This window comes from Kogia breviceps, chromosome 10, assembly GCF_026419965.1.
Source record: "Kogia breviceps isolate mKogBre1 chromosome 10, mKogBre1 haplotype 1, whole genome shotgun sequence".
Taxonomy (NCBI): Eukaryota; Metazoa; Chordata; class Mammalia; order Artiodactyla; family Physeteridae; genus Kogia; species Kogia breviceps.
Genome location: NC_081319.1, coordinates 79,921,834 through 79,940,068, shown reverse-complemented (window position 1 = coordinate 79,940,068; position 18,235 = coordinate 79,921,834). Strand labels below are relative to the sequence as shown.

General features: G+C 34.4%; 1 protein-coding gene across 3 annotated transcripts in view; it reads right to left on the bottom strand.

Moving 5' to 3' along the window:
* CD2AP (CD2 associated protein) overlaps positions 1-18,235 on the bottom strand; it is a 108,866-nt gene that overhangs the window by 26,030 nt on the left and 64,601 nt on the right. For all 3 annotated transcript variants that reach the window (XM_059076544.2, XM_067006370.1, XM_067006369.1), the window contains 6 exons: positions 10,322-10,509; positions 8,092-8,170; positions 7,601-7,695; positions 5,007-5,111; positions 3,537-3,573; positions 2,333-2,395 (listed from right to left, as the gene is read on the bottom strand). In XM_059076544.2, coding sequence (XP_058932527.1) covers positions 2,333-2,395; positions 3,537-3,573; positions 5,007-5,111; positions 7,601-7,695; positions 8,092-8,170; positions 10,322-10,509 — 567 coding nt within the window. The remainder of the gene's footprint in view (positions 1-2,332; positions 2,396-3,536; positions 3,574-5,006; positions 5,112-7,600; positions 7,696-8,091; positions 8,171-10,321; positions 10,510-18,235) is intronic.

Sequence of the window (18,235 nt, the reverse complement as noted above, 5' to 3'; positions counted from 1 at the left end):
TACCTCAATTCTCTATGAATACTGGGCTCTGTTTGGCTTTCTCCTTTCTGCTGCCTCAAAACTGCTTCTAGACAATAAGCTAGGGGTAATTTTAGGGTATGCCTCATTGGTTTCAGTGATAACAGTCCTATGCTACCTGTTGTCCGACGTCTAAAACCATTGTTGTATGTATTTTGTCCAGTTTTCTAGTTGTCTAACTCAGGAGGACAAATTCAGTCCCTGACACTTCATCATGGCCAGGATTTTGAGCAAATAAATGTAATACAAATGCATTACCTTTCATTTTATTTATAAGATCAACTGACTGATTTCAGGGAATATAAAAAGCCATATTCTTAATTTTAACAAAACCCTTACCTACTTGATAAAGGGGACTATAAAAGAAATATCATAATGAAGATAATAAAGCCAGTAACATACTTCTTACATTTGGTTCTATGTATCTTTGTATGATGAGTTTTTCATTTAGGAGATATTATAACCAAGTACCAAGATAAACTGATCCAAGACTTGGACCTAACAACAGCTATATCACAAAGGACTAATCTGAGATTAAGAAATACCTTTATTAAATATAAATTGTTTTTGCCTCTAAATTTAAAAATCTCAAATACAAAAACAAGGGGAGTTGGGGATATAAAAACTTCCCATGCTGAGCACAGATCATGAGAGAGATAAAGCTATGAAGGTGTATGATATTCAGAGTCAAGAGTGTGGTTGCTACATGTAGTGAATGAAAAGAGTAGAAGATGATACCAAAAACGTACTGAATAATTTGGGATCAGTTCCTGACAACACCAAATGCTGACCAGGACGTGGAGCAACAGCAACTCTCATTCATTGCTGGTGGGAATGCAAAATGGTGCAGACACTTTGGAAGACAATTTAGCAACTTCTTACAAAACTAAACATACTCTTACCATATGAAGAAACAATTACATTCCTTGGTATTTACCCAAGTGAACTGAAAACTTATGTACACACAAAAAGTATGCAAGGTTTATAGCAGCATTATTCATAACTGCCAAAGCCTGAAAGCAACCAGGATGTCCTTCAGTAAGCGAACGGATAAACTGTGATACATCTGGACACTGGAATATTAATCAACACTGAAAAGAAATGAGCTATTAAGCCATGAAAATACATGGATAAACCTTAAATGTGTATTACAAAGTGAAAGAAGACAATGTGTAAAAGCTACATAGTGTATGACTCCAACTCTATGACATTCTGAAAAAGCAAAACTATGGAGAAAATAAAAAGATCAGTGGCTGTCAGGGGTTGGGGGAAGAGAGGGATAAAAGCACAGAACACAGAGGAATTTTAAAGAGATGAGACTATTCTGTATAATATTACAATTATACATTTGTCCAAACTCATGAAATGTACAACCCCAGAAGTGACCCCTAATGTACACTATGGACTCAATGGTAATCATGTGTCAATGGAGGTGCGCCGACTGTTACAAGTGCACCATTATCGTGCAGGACGCTGACGGTGGGGGAGGCTGTGCATGTGTGGGGCAGCAAGAATATGGGAACTCTGTACTTTCTGCTCAGTTTTCCTGTGAATCTGAAACTTCTGAAAAACAGTCTTTAAAAAAATGAATCTGAAATAGAAGCCAGACAAGGAACTAAAATGAGAGAAATCAGTTAAGAGAATACAGTAACACTTTAAGCAAGAGACAAGGATAGGAAGTAGAAACAATACAGGCAGTAGAAACAAAAGTATTCTGCAACAGTATTCAAGTTTTTGCAAGAATATACAACCTAATCTGCTAGATACAACCAATGAAGATCTTTGTGTACAAAGAGAAGGAGGTGTTAACAATAACAAGTAAGGTTTTTAAACAAAATACATATGGTATGTTGGAATACCTTTCCAAGTTTATATGACAAATATATGCAGTTTATACGCAGTGAAAATTAAATAATACATAATAAATCACTTACATGTTTTAAGTAAGAACTCACTCTTATACCTAAGAAAAACATTTTAAATGTATTTCAACTGGGACACTATGAAAATAATAAGAGTATAACTGTTTAATGCTTAGTTTTCTTACACATTATTTGAAATAACATTAAATACTACATCCTTACCGAGGTGACGGTGTAACTTTTCCATGAATGTAAACTGGTATCAGTTTGAGGAGAAATCTTAATTTCCTATTGATCTTGACAAACTCCCTCTTCGAAATCCCCAAGCATTATACAGTAAATAATGAACACTTGTTAAAAATCAGTGTGAATGACTCAGTGTGGAGATATGTTTTTCTTTACACTGACAATGAAATGAATTATTTTTCTGAAAGTAGAAGAATTTGCCTCACCTTTTTCTTCAGGCTTTGTAGGAAAATACTTCTTCTCTGCACCTGTCAGCTCAGGCTTTGGAGCTGAGGGGAAAAAAAAGTTAATACATTAAAAAAAAAAAGTTTTAGAGCACAAAGATAATTATACTCCTAAAAAGCAAAGGTTTAAAAAATAACATCAGATGAAAATATGGTTTAAAAGAATGAACAATATACCAGAATCACTGAGCTCAATATATAATCCTGCACCTGCCATGATCACCTTAGTAAGTGATAGCTCTGTGGTCTCAGTTCCTTCCTTATCAAATGAAGGAGTTCACATCCTCTACAATACCGCTGTCCAGTAGAACTTTCTGTGATGATGGAAATATGCTGTTTTTTGTGTGGTTCAATACTGTCCATTGAGACTTGAAATGCTGCTACTGCAACTACAGAATTAACTTTTTAATTTTATTTAATTTTAACTAATTTTAAAAGCCCAGTATGACTAGTAGCTAAAAAGGCTCCAGTACCAACTTCCATAAAAATTACTTTTAACTTATCCTTGCTCTCAGATAAAGTTAGCAAACACAAAGCTGAAACTATGGAGGAGGGAAGGACTTGCGTTATTCTAAAAAAAGAGCAGATCTTTCAAGGAAAAAAAAACTGGACAGCATATTTAAAAATCAGAAATTAGGGGCTAGAACTTATAGAAATAGAGTCAGATTACAAAACTCTAACTCTGGAAAATTCTTCTAGGTAGTCCATCATTTATTCCACTGTTTAAAAAGGAAAAACTAAACTCTTCTAGTTTGCTTAAGTCTTACCACACTCTCTGAAGGAAGAGTATATAAAAAATCAGTATTTGTTTGCAGCATTAAAAAATGGATTGCATCTGAAAAGGTAGAATAACTTATTAACTAGGTAAATAATATTGTCTCCTTTTTCAATATATTGTTTTCTACAGATTTAAGCTCAGTCAATTTTCTTAACTCAAAATGCCATAACAAAAATATACAAACTATTTTCAAGATTCCTATTTTATACAGTTTGTACTTAAAAAATACTGACAGATATTAATACATGTGAACATTCAATTTTTATATATTTTTAAAAATTATATATAGCACCATAATATTTAATTTTTGTTAAAAGAAAATAAATGATTTACAGGAGACCCAATTTCACTATTTTAGAACTTAAAAATATGAAAAATAGCCATCTGAATTATCTGTTTCATACTTACCTGGACCCTTTGCAGGTGGTGGTGGTTTCTTTGGTTTCTATTAAAATAATAATTGTGAAAACAGTAAAACACTTACATATTAAATATTTATAGTTAAAGTAAACTCTGATCATAAATGATTTAAGTTACATAAACATCTCTCCTCATCCCATCCCTGTCAAAAATTATAAAATCATAAGAGTCAAACAACTCCACAAAAGGTCACAGATGAAAAATATATCCTATTAGAACAAATGTCTCTTTGATCAAAATTCAAATATTTCAAAAATATCACTGAGTTAGATAAATTTTAAAAAATCTTAATGATGAGCAAAAATATTCTTTCCTGCCTCCCCTATTTTAAGATTCCTATGCACCATTTTACCACTCTTTAACAGCTGAGTATTTTGTGTGTGGGGGAAGGAGGGGTGGCAGAGAAAGGGAGAGAGAAAGAGACTTTGTTTAAAAAGAGTAGGAGTAGCTAATAAATATATTTAGCTTTCACTCTTGGTTATTCAGAACTCTCAAAAAGAAGATTAAAGGCAAAGGTCTGTTTTTCAGTTTATTAAAATTCTCTTGGGTTTATAAACATTCACTCATTTTTGCCTTAAAAAACTTGAGACACATTTCTAAGTATGTGAATTTGGTTTCTCCAAATTAAAAAATAACTGATAATCAATATTGCATAAACACCTAATAAAAGCCAAAAAAAAAGAAAATCTGTTCATTAACAAGAGTATAAAAATAAAGCACACCCGAAGGCTGTTGAATTAATACTGAATGAAATCTAGCAAAAGAAGAATCTCGGACAGTGTAAGGCCTTCATACATTATCCTCTTGTAATTTACTTTAAATGAAAGACTGCAAAGGTTAGAGATTTCTGCATTGACTTAAATCAAATACGGGAGACTGTCTTGCTGGGGTGTGTCTGTTCTCTGTATAACTCTTTCCCTCTAATTTAAAAGCTCAATTAGATTCATCCCTCCATAGGCAACCAAGCTGTAGAAAGGCAAAAGATCACTGATGAATGACTCAGTCTCATTTTATTCACTGTGAGACGTAAGACAGATACATTAAATCCTGTAAGGAGGCAAAGCCTTCTTCTCACTCTCCCAAAAATGCAGTGACAGAGTAATAGTAATCAATAGTACCTTAAAATAAAAATTTTCAACAAAATTAAATAAAAATATAATTTTTCTTACCATCAAGTGCTAATTTGTCTAAATAGTATGGGCAGCCTTATTTCTTTTAATTACAATAAAGTAATAAAGTCTAAGTTAATTTTTAGTTAGGGGGAAAGGAAAACAGGAATAAAGCACAGAACTGATACACTGTTTTGTTTTACCATAATTCAAATAACTTTTACCTGATTATATAAATCTGAAATCCCCTCAGAAAATTATTCAGTTACCATGTAAAAAACTTGTTTTTTAAGAAATATTGGCAAAAGGTTTTTTAAATTATTATCATCACTGAAAAAGAAAAGCTTACAGGAAAGTCCTTATCCAGTTCATTTATCTGAACAGCAAAATTGTCTGGAAATACTCCTTCTTTACCATTAAGTTCACCCTTCCACCAGCCAGCTTCTCCAGTCTCCTAAACCGCAAAATGAAGAATAAAGATAATAGGGGTTATCTCTAAATAAGAAAAATGTTAGCAACAAAATAGGAAAATACTGAATTCCATTGTTTCTACAAGGAAAAATAAAGACCTAACAGACTTTGAGGTCCTCCTAAAAAAATATATTGCCCACACATTACTTCAAGCAGCAGTTATAAAATTAAGTTTAATTTCTTAATTAGTCAAATAATTTAAAAATTCAGGGGGCTTTCCCAGTGGTTCAGTCGGTAAGACTCCACGCTCCCAATGCAGGGGGTCTGGGTTTGATCCCTGGTCAGGGAACTAGATCCCGCAAGCATGCTGCAACTAAGAGTCTGCATGCCTCAACTAAGAAATCCTCATGTTGCAACTAAGAATCCTGCATGCCACAACTAAAGATCCCATGTGCTGCAATGAAGATACTGCATGCTGCAATGAAGATCCCGTGTGCCACAACTAAGACCCGGGGCAGCCATAAATAAAGAAATAAATAAACAAACAAACAAATAATTTTTTTAAAAATTCATTTTAAAAGGATAAAAAAGAGAGGGAGGAGAAAGGAAAAAGGAAAGGAAGTAGAAGAGGAGGTTGGTGAGAGAATATAAATTTCCAAACTGTATCTTAACATTCTTTTCAACACTTTATACACCAAAAATTAATCACATTATTCAGTTGCTTTAGAAATTAACAGAATCTTCTACAATTCCTTCCAAATACCCTTCTATGAGAAATTAGTTGTTATCAATCCAATCTCCATATGTATTAAAAATTATATGCACTGGGGGGGACTGGTCAAGATGACAGAGTAAGCAGACCCTGGAGCTCACGCTCTCCAAAATTAAAACTATTTACAGAAGAGCAACTATCAATGTGAATGACTAGCAGAAAAGAATTTTCACAATTAAAGATATAAAGAAGGAACCACAATGAAACAGGCTGGAGGGGCAGAGACACAGTATAATCAAGACCCACACCCCTGGGGAGGTCACGCACAAAGGTCAGGATAACCACAACTGCAACACATAACAAGTGTTGCGGAAGATGTGGAGAAAAGAGAACCCTCGTGCACTTTTGGTAGGAATGTAAATTTGTGCAGCTGCTATGTAAAACAGAATGGAGACCTCTCAAAAATTAAGAACAGAACTATCATATGATCCAGCAACTCTAATTCTTGGTATTTTTCCAAAAACAAAAACACTAATTCGAAAAGATATGCACCTTTATGTTCACAGCAGCATTCTTTACAATAGCCCAGATATGTAAGCAACTTAAATATATATCAGTAAACATCTTAAATAAAGATGTGTTTCATATATATATATATATATATAATGTACATTACCATGTATATATATGTATATATGCATATGTTTTATATATATATAGTATATTAGAATGTAACATGACTCTGCCACAAAAAAGAATAAAATGTGGCCATTTGTGACAACATGCATGGACCTCAAGGGTATTATGCTAAGTGAAATAAGACAGAAAGACAAATACCATCTCACTTATAGGTGGAATCTATAAAACCAAAGGAATGAACAAACAATAAAACAGAAACAGGCTCACAGATACAGAAAACATACTGGTGGTTGGTAGAGGGGAAGAGGTTGGGAGGGATGAGTAAAAGAGGTGAAGGAGCTTAAGAGGTACAAATTTCCAGTTACAAAATAAATGAGTCACAGGGATGAAATGTACAACATTGGGAGCACAGTCAATAATATTGCAATAACTTTGGTGACAGATGGTAACTAGAAATAACAGATATATAGAAATATCAAACCACTATGTTGTACACTTGGAACTAACATAGTGTGGTAGGTCAATTATACTTCAATGAAAAAAACTTCTTTTAATTACATACACTAAACAATCTGTTAAGTCAATTTAAAACAATGGGAGAAATTTCCAAAATTACTTTAAAGGGATATAACAAAAACAAAAACTTTAATATTTCTCTATTACAGTTATTACAGGACTCTGCCCACACCCCGATACTGTAGGGTTTTCTTTTTCTTTAATTCATTCCAAGTTATAAAAAACTATCTCATTCTTTGAAATAGCTGCATCATTTTCCATAATATGACATTTCATAACCATTTATATATTGATGGACATTTAAGGTGTTTCCCTATTTTTCTTCTTTTTCCAACAAACATTAGATGGGGCAAAAAATGCAATGAGGTAAAATAGGAAACGAGAACAGAATCCTGGGGGTGCGGGGGCTGGTGTGGTTACAGAAAAAACACAATTTGATGGTAAAAATAATTCCCAAGACATCAATTATAACAAAGACAGACAATAAACATTTGCTTAAAAAACCTTCCTGATCACTTACTATGTGCCAGGTTCTCAGGTCACAGAAATAAACAAGACAAAGTCACAGCCCTTCTAGGCTTACATTCTAGTGGGAATGCAAGACTACTGAAAAATATTTCTATGAATAAATTAAGTGATTCACTGAAAACTGAGAAAAGTCTTACCTTACTGATCAACTGTATGATCTCCCCTTCTTTAAAAGTAAGTTCATCTTCATTAGTACCTTCATAGGCAAACAACGTTCTACAATATTCTTTAGCTAAAATGAAAAATGTAAATAATGAAGCTTCTATAAATTGGTTCTTTCAACAAATACTTATTAAGCCTCTATTTGGTCTAAAGAAATGTACACTAGAAGCTTCTAGAGATGATTTCAATAATTTTGGCCAATACTGCATGTTGAATTAAGTAACAATTTCATGAATCATTCATTCAAATAGTTACTACATGCCTACTATGTTCTAGGCACAGTTCTAACTGTATCAGATACATCAGTGTACAAAGCATACAAAAATCCTTGACCTCATGGTGCTTACATCTAGAAGGATTTAACACTCCGATGAAGTAGTACAATATAACAAATGTCTTCAACAAATCTAATAATATATTTGAGCATGCTTCATTCCTAATATGAAAATTTCATTCAAACACTTACCTTTAATTTTACTTTCAGTGTCTATTTTTGTTATCTCCACACTCTGAGTTTTGGATCCTAGTGACTGTGTGATTAAGGGCTAGAATAGAAAGGATGGTGCCAATTATTTTAAGTTAGAACAAAGCTAATAATGTTAAACAAAATTTCCATTAACAGTTATCTAGCTCTCCCTAATGGTACTTATAGCCAGGTTAGTAATGTGACTGAAAACTGCCATGAAAAAGATAAATATCTGAAAAGCTACTTAAATGATAGCCCAGAACGTCTAGTTTTTAAAACTCCCTATCTTAAGGATAATAAACATACTGACACCCATACTGTGATTTATTTTAGAACCTCTAAAATAAATAAAAATAGCATTTGAAAATTTACCATGTACCAATCTCTGAGCTAATAAGCACTTTACATACATTGTAACTTAATCCTTAGAACAATCTGCATAAAGTAGGCACTATCATCCACTCCTTTCATGGGTTAGGAGGCAGTTACGTAACTTGCCCACAATAAAAATAATTTAGTAGTGGAGCCCAGATTTGAACCTAGAAAGTCTGACTCCAGAAAGTGGGCTCTTAAAACAACTGCATCAAACTTCCTTACAATGAAACAGAGTATAAAATAAAGTCTTTATACTTACTGCTATCAGAATGAAAACATTTAGGTAATGTTACAACCCTTTGTAACAATATATAGTCTAGTAGGCAATTTTCCATTGTAACTGACTACTGTAAGTCCTTCATCCTGTACTAGTGTTTCCTTGACTTCTGTCCTCAGAAGTAACACTACATTTGACCCTGGATTTCATTAGTTAAAAATTTGAACATACTGCTAATTTACCTATCATTGTGTGTTCTAGTTATCTTTTAAGATGCTCACTTTAATTTCTCCTAATTTTAACCATCATATCTTCCAATCTGGTCCTACAAACATAGCAAATGTGCTTCCTACTTTATCAATTCTTAGATCAGTGATCAAAGAAAGCCTTCCAAGGCCATCCTATACGGTAACCCTGAGACTACTCTCATTAACAACAACTCTCTAGTGGACATTAAAGATGGCAAATGAAAGATTACCGGTGTAATCATTAATCAAATAAAGTTATTCAATATAATCATAAGCTTCAGAGTTAGAAAGTGACCCCAGATCATCTAGATTAATGTCCCTCATAATGCAGACATCGCTTCTAGACATTCCTAGCTATTACATGACTATACAGCACTACTCCAACAACAAGAACTCTAATCTTTACCTTTAAAACCAAGAATTAATTATTAATCTTAATGCCAGACAGTCACGGAACTAGGAGAGGGCAGGACAGAAAGTACAAGTTCTCTTTCCTGAACCCAAATTATTATTACATGAGAAAATATGTAACAAGCTGGGAAAGGAAAAAAAAAATGTTGAAACTAACCATTTTAGGAGAAAACATCAGAATATATTTCACCAACCAAAACAGTCTTCTAAGTGAAATGTAACTAAAAAAGGCAAGTAAATACTAAAATATTTTAAAATCTTACGAGTTAAATAAGACATACAAATGAGCACTAAAAGGGAAACAATGCTTTAAAAGTCAAGGGACAAGCCGCCTATGTGAAGTACTCCATCTAATCTCCAAGGTGTTAACACCAGGAAGACTATATTCTAAAGATTGTAGCTATTTCCCCCACAAAATAGAAACTTAACAGTTTATTTTAAAGTCTCTTATTAGTATGGTACGTTCACTTTGATTTACTTCACAATGCCAGTGAAACGCTAATACAAAATAAAGTTTTCCATACGTCTAGGGCTAGCAATTAGCTTTCACCATTGCTGACAATCCAGAGTAAAGTTAAGCAGTGCCTAATTAATATCTCACTGAGAATTCACTTTAAAGTGGTCCGTTTTAAGCCTAATTCATATTGAAAGAAAAACATATAATTTTAGCTTTAAAAGGAAAACAAAAACTTGCCTTTTAACTATTTTTACACTATGATAACTAAAAACTCTAAAGTTTCCACTAAGAAAAGTTTGTGTTAAATTTACCCCCCAAAATCCAATTTTATAAGAATCAAACATAAACATTAAAGTAAGACACTTAAACCTTTAAACAGTTTCTCACAATCTTCTCATTCATAATCTATTATTGGCAATCTCAAAAAAGAAAAGGTAACAGAGTTGCAAACTAACTTTTACATTTAAAAAAAAGCTTAATGAGAGAATGAATGGGGTTAATCTAAGGAAAGCTCATTACTACCTTCTCTGGTTTTTTCTCTTCTGTTTCATTACTGGATGTTCTTGTCCTAAGTTTCACAGAGCCTTCTTTAAATATATCTCCAAATCCAACTCCTCGGATTTTCTTTGGCTGCATAACTGATCCAGGTGCAGTTTCATTCCCATTTCCCAGAGAAGGTAAAGGTGAGGTAGACCCAGTCAAAACAGTTTCTGAAAGGATAATTTGTAAAGAATGACACCTAAAATCACAAAAACCTTGACATTCCCCTTCCACAGTATTTATATTCTATACCTCCTAATAAAAAATGGTATAAAATAATATGGTATAAAAATAATAAAATGACTGAGTATTAAAATATCCCAAGGAATAAGATGCACTTTATACTGTTTTTTTAATGTTGTTTAAAACAATTTTAGGTATTTCTAATTAGTAAAATGCTGATCGGAAATCCAGGAAAGCACAGTATACCAGGTCCTTAAGAAGAGCATATCAAAATTTACAGCTCTGGCACAAAGATGAAATAATGTAAGACAGAAACATTAAAGAGAGAAAGTTAATCATTTTAAAGTTACATGACCCAAACTGATCAAAATTAGGGTGATTTTCTGAATATAAAAACTGGTAATATTAGCAAGTTTTTATTTTAAAAAGGCCACAGTTCAAGGCCTGTCATTTTAACTCAGGGATGAAGTAATTAATAATCTATGAAAAAAGTTCTAGAGTAATCATCCAAGAAGATTCTAGAAATATTTCAGAATGAGGGCTGAGGGGTAGGGAAAAATACATGATTTCAGTTCATTTAATTAAGCAGTCTGTTGAAGTTTAATGGTTAAGAACAACAGAGGTAATAATAAAAATGGTAGTTACCATTTATTCAGGGCTGAATCTGTGCCAGCTATTTGTTGAGCACTATACATGAATTATATCTAATTTACATAATCACATACAGGCTTAACATTAAGCACTATTATTCCTCATTTGCAAAATAAGTAAAATGGGCAGTTATTCAGAACTTTCCCAAGGCCATACAAGTAGTAACAAAGCCAACATTTGAACTGAATTCCAGATGACCCCAAAACCAGTCCTAAATATTTTAACATAATGACTCAGACAACAAAAGCCTCTAATCACACATTTGAAACTATCTGAGAAGTTAACAGAAACAACTTTTATGAACTTAAGAAATGTAATGCTAACAAGTACAGTGATCTACCCTAACCACTTGCAACGTGAGCCCAAGCCACATATATTTTTGCTGATATATTTTTAAATAAATTTTACTCAAAGAAAGTTTACACACAGTAAAATGAACCCATTTTAAATGGATATTACAATAATTTGACAAATGTATGCACCATGTAACCACAATAATCCAGATACAGAATATCCCTGTCACCCTGAAAAGGACACTTACACAGGATCCCAGTCAATTCTTCCTACCCTCAAGTCTCAAGAAAGTTCTGATCTTCATTCTGTCAGTACAGATATGTCCTTTTTAAAAGTTTCATATAAATTAAACATACAGCACGTAAGTCTTTTGTGTCTCCTTCTTTTGCTAAGTATAATATGTGTTCCACGCATCCACACCTCATTCCTTTTTATAACTAATAAGTATTCCATCAGACAGGTATATCACTATTTACCTACCATTAAGAACGTTAGCTGGTTCTTCATAGACGCACTTTATCCAGTTTAGAAAGTTCCCTTCTGTTGCTATTATGAAGAGTTTTTATCATAAGTGTTGAATACGTAAAAATCTTTCTGCATCTACTGAGATGACCATATGGTTTTTCTCCTTTAAACTTTTTAATGTTAGATTATATCAACTTCTGAATGCACAGAATAAACCGTATTACTCATAATGTATTAACATTTACATATTTTGCTAGATTTGATGTGCTAATATTTTGTCGAGGATTTCTGTGTTTATCTTCATGAGATAAAGTGTTATAAGTCCTAAAGTCATACAGACCTAAGAAATCAGAAAGAATCTGTGGAAGATTAAATGCGTGACAGAATTCACGAGTGAAACCACATAGGGAATTTTCTGTGTGAAGATTTTTTTTCTCTTTTTAACATCTTTATTGGAGTATAATTGCTTTACAGTGTTGTGTTAGTTTCTGCTGTATAACAAAGTGAATCAGCCATATGCATACATATATCCCCATATCCCCTCCCTCAAATCCTCCCTATCCCACCCTTCTAGGTGGTCACAAAGCATTGAGCTAATCTCCCTGTGCCATGCAGCTGCTTCCCACTAGCTATCTATTTTACATTTGGTAGTGTATATGTGTCAGTGCTATTCTCTCACTTCGTCCCAGCTTACCCTTGCGCCTCCGTGTCCTCAAGTTCATTCTCTACGTCTGTGTCTTAAATCTTATCCTGCCCCTAGATTCATTAGAACCATTTTTTTTTTTTTTTTAGATTCCATACATATGTTAGCATATGGTATTTGTTTTTCTCTTTCTGGACTTACTTCACTCTATATGACAGACTCTAGGTCCATCCACCTCCCTACAAATAACTAAATTTTGTTTCTTATTATGGCTGAGTAATATTCCATTGTATATATATGTACCACATCTTCTTTATCCATTTATCTGTTGATAGACAGGTTGCTTCCATGTGCTGGCTATTGTAAATGGTGCTGCAAAGAACATTGTGGTACATGACTCTTCTTGAATTACGGTTTTCTCAGCATATATGCCAAGTAGTGGGATTGCCGGGTCATACGGTAGTTCTATTTTTAGTTTTTTAAAGAACCTCCATACTATTCTTCATAGTGGCTTTATCAATTTACATTCCCAAGAACAGTGCAAGAGGGTTCCTTTTCTCCACACCCTCTCCAACATTTATTGTTTGTAGATTTTTTGATGATGGCCATTCTGACCACTGTGAGGTGATACCGCATTGTAGTTTTGATTTGCATTTCTCTAATGATTAGTGATACTGAGCATCTTTCCATGTATTTATTGGCAATCTGTATATCTTCTTTAGAGAAATGTCTATTTAGGTGTTCTGCCCATTTTTGCATTGTATTGTTTGTTTTTTTGACATTGAGCTGCATGAGCTGCCTGTATATTTTGGAGCTTAATCCTTTGTCAGTTTCTTCATTTGCAAATATTTTCTCCCATGCTGAGGGTTTTTTGGTCTTTTTATGGTGCCCTTTGCTGTGCAAAAGCTTTTAAGTTTCATTAGGTCCCATTTGCTTATTTTTGTTTTTATTTCCATTTCTCTATGAGGTGGGTCAAAAAGGATCTTGCTGTGATTTATGTCATAGAGTGTTCTGCCTATGCTTTCCTCTAAGAGATTTATAGTGTCTGGCCTTACATTCAGGTCTTTAATCCATTTTGAGTTTACTTTTGTGTATGGTGTTAGGGAGTGTTGTAATTTCATTCTTTTACATGTAGCTGTCCAGTTTTCCCAGCACCACTTTCCCAGAACTTTCTGCATTGTATATTCTTGCCTCCTTTATCAAAAATAAGGTGACCATATGTGCATGGGGTTATCTCTGGGCTTTCTATCCTGTTCCACTGACCTATATTTCTGTTTCTGTGTCTGGATTACTGTAGTCTGAAGTCCAGGAGCCTGATTCCTCCAATTCTGTTTTTCTTTCTCAAGATTGTTTTGGCTATTAGGTGTCTTTTGTGTTTCCATACAAATTGTGAACTTTTTTGTTCTAGTTCTGTGGAAAATGCCAGTGGTAGTTTGATAGGGTTGTACTGAATCTGTAGATTGCTTTGGTTAGTATAGTCATTTTTACAATGTTGATTTTTCCAATCCAAGAACATTGCATATCTCTCCATCTGTTTGTATCATCTTCAATTTCTTTCATCAGTGTCTTATAGTTTCCTGCATACAGGTCTTTTGTCTCCTTAGGTAGGTTTATTCCTAGGTATTTTATTCTTTTTGTTGCAATGGTAAATGGGAGAGTTTCCTTCATTTCTCTTTCAGATTTTTCATCATTAGTGTATAGGAATGCAAGAGATTTCTGTGCATTAATTTTGTATCCTGCTACTCTACCAAATTCATTGATTAGCTCTAGTAGTTTTTTGGTGGCATCGTCAGGATTCTCTATGTATAGTATCATGTCATCTGCAAACAGTGACAGTTTTATTTCTTCTTTTCCGATTTGGATCCCATTTATTTCTTTTTCTTCTCTGATTGCTGTGGCTAAAACTTCCAAAACTATCTTCAATAACAGTGGTGAGAGTGGGCAACCTTGTTTTCTTCCTGATCTTAGAGGAAATTGTTTCAGTTTTTCACCACTGAGAATGATGCTGGCTGTGGGTTTGTCATATATGGCCTTTATTATGTTAAGGTAAGTTCCCTCTATGCCTACTTTCTCGAGAGTTTTTATAATAAATGGGTATTGAATTTCGTCAAAAGCTTTTACTGCATCTATTGAGATTATCATATGATTTTTCTCCTTCAATTTGTTTATAGGGTGTATCACATCGATTGATTTGCCTATATTGAAGAATCCTTGCATTCCTGAGATAACCCCTACTTGATCATGGTGTATGATCCTTTTAATGTGCTGCTGGATTCTGTTTGCTAGTATTTTGTTGAGGATTTTCGCATCTATGTTCATCAGAGATATTGGCCTGTAGTTTTCTTTTTTTTGTGACATCTTTGTTTGGTTTTGGTATCAGGGTGATGGTGGACTTGTAGAATGAGTTTGGGAGTGTTCCTCCCTCTGCTATATTTTGGAAGAGTTTGAGAAGGATAGGTGTTAGTTCTTCTCTAAATGTTTGATAGAATTCGCCTGTGAAGCCATCTGGTCCTGAGCTTTTGTTCGTTGGAAGATTTTTAATCACAGTTTCAATTTCAGTGCTTGTGATTGGTCTGTTTATATTTTCTATTTCTTCTGGTTCAGTCTTGGAAGGTTGTGCTTTTTAAAGAATTTGTCTATTTATTCCAGGTTGTCCATTTTATTAGCATATAATTGACTGTAGTAATCTCTCATTGTCCTTTGTATTTCTGCAGTATCAGTTGTTACTTCTTTCTCATTTCTAATTCTATTGATTTGACTCTTCTCGCTTTTTTTCTTTGTGAGTCTGGCTAATGGTTTATCAATTTTGTTTATCTTCTCAAAGAACCAGCTTTTAGTTTTACTGATCTTTGCTACTGTTTCCTTCATTTATTTTTCATTTATTTCTGACCTGATATCTATGATTTCTTTCCTTCTGCTAACTTTGGGGGTTTTTTTGTTCTTCTTTCTCTAATTGCTTTAAGTGTAAGGTTAGGTTATTTATTTGAGATGTTTCTTGAGGTAGGATTGTATTGCTGTGAACTTTCCTCTTAGAACTGCTTTTGCTGCATCCCACAGGTTTTGGGTCGTCGTGTTTTCATTGTCATTTGTTTCTAGGTATTTTTTTAATTTGCGGTACGCGGGCCTCTCACTGTTGTGGCCTCTCCCGTTGCGGATCACAGGCTCCGGATTCGTAGGCTCAGCGGCCATGGCTCACGGGCCCAGCAGCTCTGCAGCATGTGGGATCATCCCGGACCAGGGAACGAATCCGTTTCCCCTGCATTGGCAGGCGGACTCTCAACCACTGCGCCACCAGGGAAGTCCTCTAGGTATTTTTTAATTTCTTCTTTGATTTCTTCAGTGATCTCTTGGTTATTTAGTAGTGTATTGTTTAGCCTCCATGTGTTTGTACTTTTTACAGATTTTTTTCCTATAATTGATGTCTAGTCTCATAGCCTTTTGGTCGGAAAAGATACTCGACATGACTTCAATTTTCTTAAATTCACCAAGGCTTGATTTGTGATCCAAGATATGATTTATCCTGGAGAATGTTCCATGAGCACTTGAGAAAAAAGTGTATTCTGTTGTTTTGGGATGGAATGTCCTATAAATATCAATTAAGTCCATTTGTTTAATGTGTCTTTTAAAGCTTGTGTTTCCTTATTTATTTTCATTTTGGCTGATCTGTCCATTGGTGAAAGTGGGGTGTTAAAGTCCCTTAGTACGTGTTACTGTCAATTTCCACTTTTATGGCTGTTAGCATTTGCCTTATGTATGAAGGTGCTCCTGTGTTGGGTGCATAAGTATTTACAGTTGTTATATCTTCTTCTTGGATTGACCCCTTGATCATTATGTAGTGTCCTTCTTTGTCTCTTGTAATATTCTTTATTTTAAAGTCTATTTCGTCTGATATAAGAATTGCTACTCCATCTTTCTTTTGATTTCCATTTGCATGGAATATCTTTTTCCATCCCCTCACTTTCAGTCTGTATGTGTCCCTAGGTCTGAAGTGGGTCTCTTGTAGACAGCATTTGTACAGGTCTTGTTTTTGTATCCATTCAGCCAGTCTATGTTTCTTGATTGGAACATTTGAGCCATTTACATTTAAGGTAATTATCAATATGTACGTTCCTATGACCATTTTCTTAATTGTTTTGGGTTTGTTTTTGTAGGTCTTTTCCTTCTCTTGTGTTTCCTGCCTAGAGAAGTTCCTTTATCATTTGTTGTAAAGCTGGTTTGGTGGTACTGTATTTGCTTATCTGTAAATTTCTCCATTGAATCTGAATGAGATCCTTGCTGGGTTGAGTAATCTTGGTTGTAGGTTTTTCCCTTTCATCACTTTAAATATGTCCTGCCACTCCCTTCTGGCTTGCAGAGTTTCTGCTGAAAAATCAGCTGTTAACCTTATGGGGATTCCCTTGTATACTATTTGTTGCTTTTCCGTTGCTGCTTTTAATATTTTTTCTTTATATTTAATTTTTGATAGTTTGATTACTGTGTCTCGGCATGTTTCTCTTTGGGTTTATCCTGTATGGTACTCTCTGTGCTTCCTGGACTTGATTATTTCCCTTCCCATATTAGGGAAGTTTTTGACTATAATCTCTTTAAATATTTTCTCAGACCCTTTTTTTTCTCTTATTCTTCTGGGACCCCTATAATTCGAATGTTGGTGCGTTTAATGTTTTCCCAGAGGTCTCTGAAACTGTCTCAATTCTTTTCATTCTTTTTTTCTTTATTCTGCTCCCTGGCAGTTATTTCTACCATTTTATCTTCCAGCTCACTTATCCTTTCTTCTGCCTGCTTCAGTTATTCTGTTATTGATTCCTTCTAGAGTATTTTTAATTTCAGTAACTGTGTTGTTCACCATTGTTTGTTTGCTCTTTAGTTCTTCTAGATCCTTGTTAAATGTTTCTTGTATTTCCTCCATTCTCTTCCTGAGATTTTGGATCATCTTTACTATCATTATTCTGAATTCTTTTTCAGGTAGGTTGCCTATTTCGTCTTCATTTATTTGGTCTTATAGAGGTTTTTACCTTGCTCCTTTGTCGGTAACATATTTTTTTGTTGTTTCTTTTTTTTTGTAAATGGGTGGTGCTGTATTCCTGTCTTACTGGTTGTTTGGCCTGAGACGTCCAGCACTGGAGTTTGTAGGCAGTTAGATAGAGCTGGGTCTTGGTGCTGAGATGAGGACCTCCGGGAGACCTCACTCCAATTGGTATTCTCTGGGATCTGAGGTTCTCTGTTAGTCCAGTGGTTTGGACTCAGAGCTCCCACCACAGGAGCTTGGGCCCAACCTCTGGCCTGGGAACCATGATCCTGCAAGCTTCGTTGTGCCGTTAAAAAAAAAAAAAAAAAAAAAAAAAAGGAAGAAAGAAAAAAAGGAGCAGTACTATATCAAAGAATAAAAAACAAGATAAAATTAGAAAGATAAAAAATATATTAGGAAAAATAAAACTGTAATTGAAACAACTGCAACAGGTAAAATAAAACCACAGCAGAAAAAAGAAAAAAATGGGGGTGGGGGGGAGAACAAGCCAAAAGGAGAGATCGCCAGTCGCTGGGGTTTCCTCCCATTCCCTTAGGTGTCTGTGGTCTCCCACGGGTGCCTGGTAGGTGCCCTAGTTGTGAGGAGACGCCAATTCTGCGTCCTCCTAGTATGCCATCTTGACTACACCTCCTGT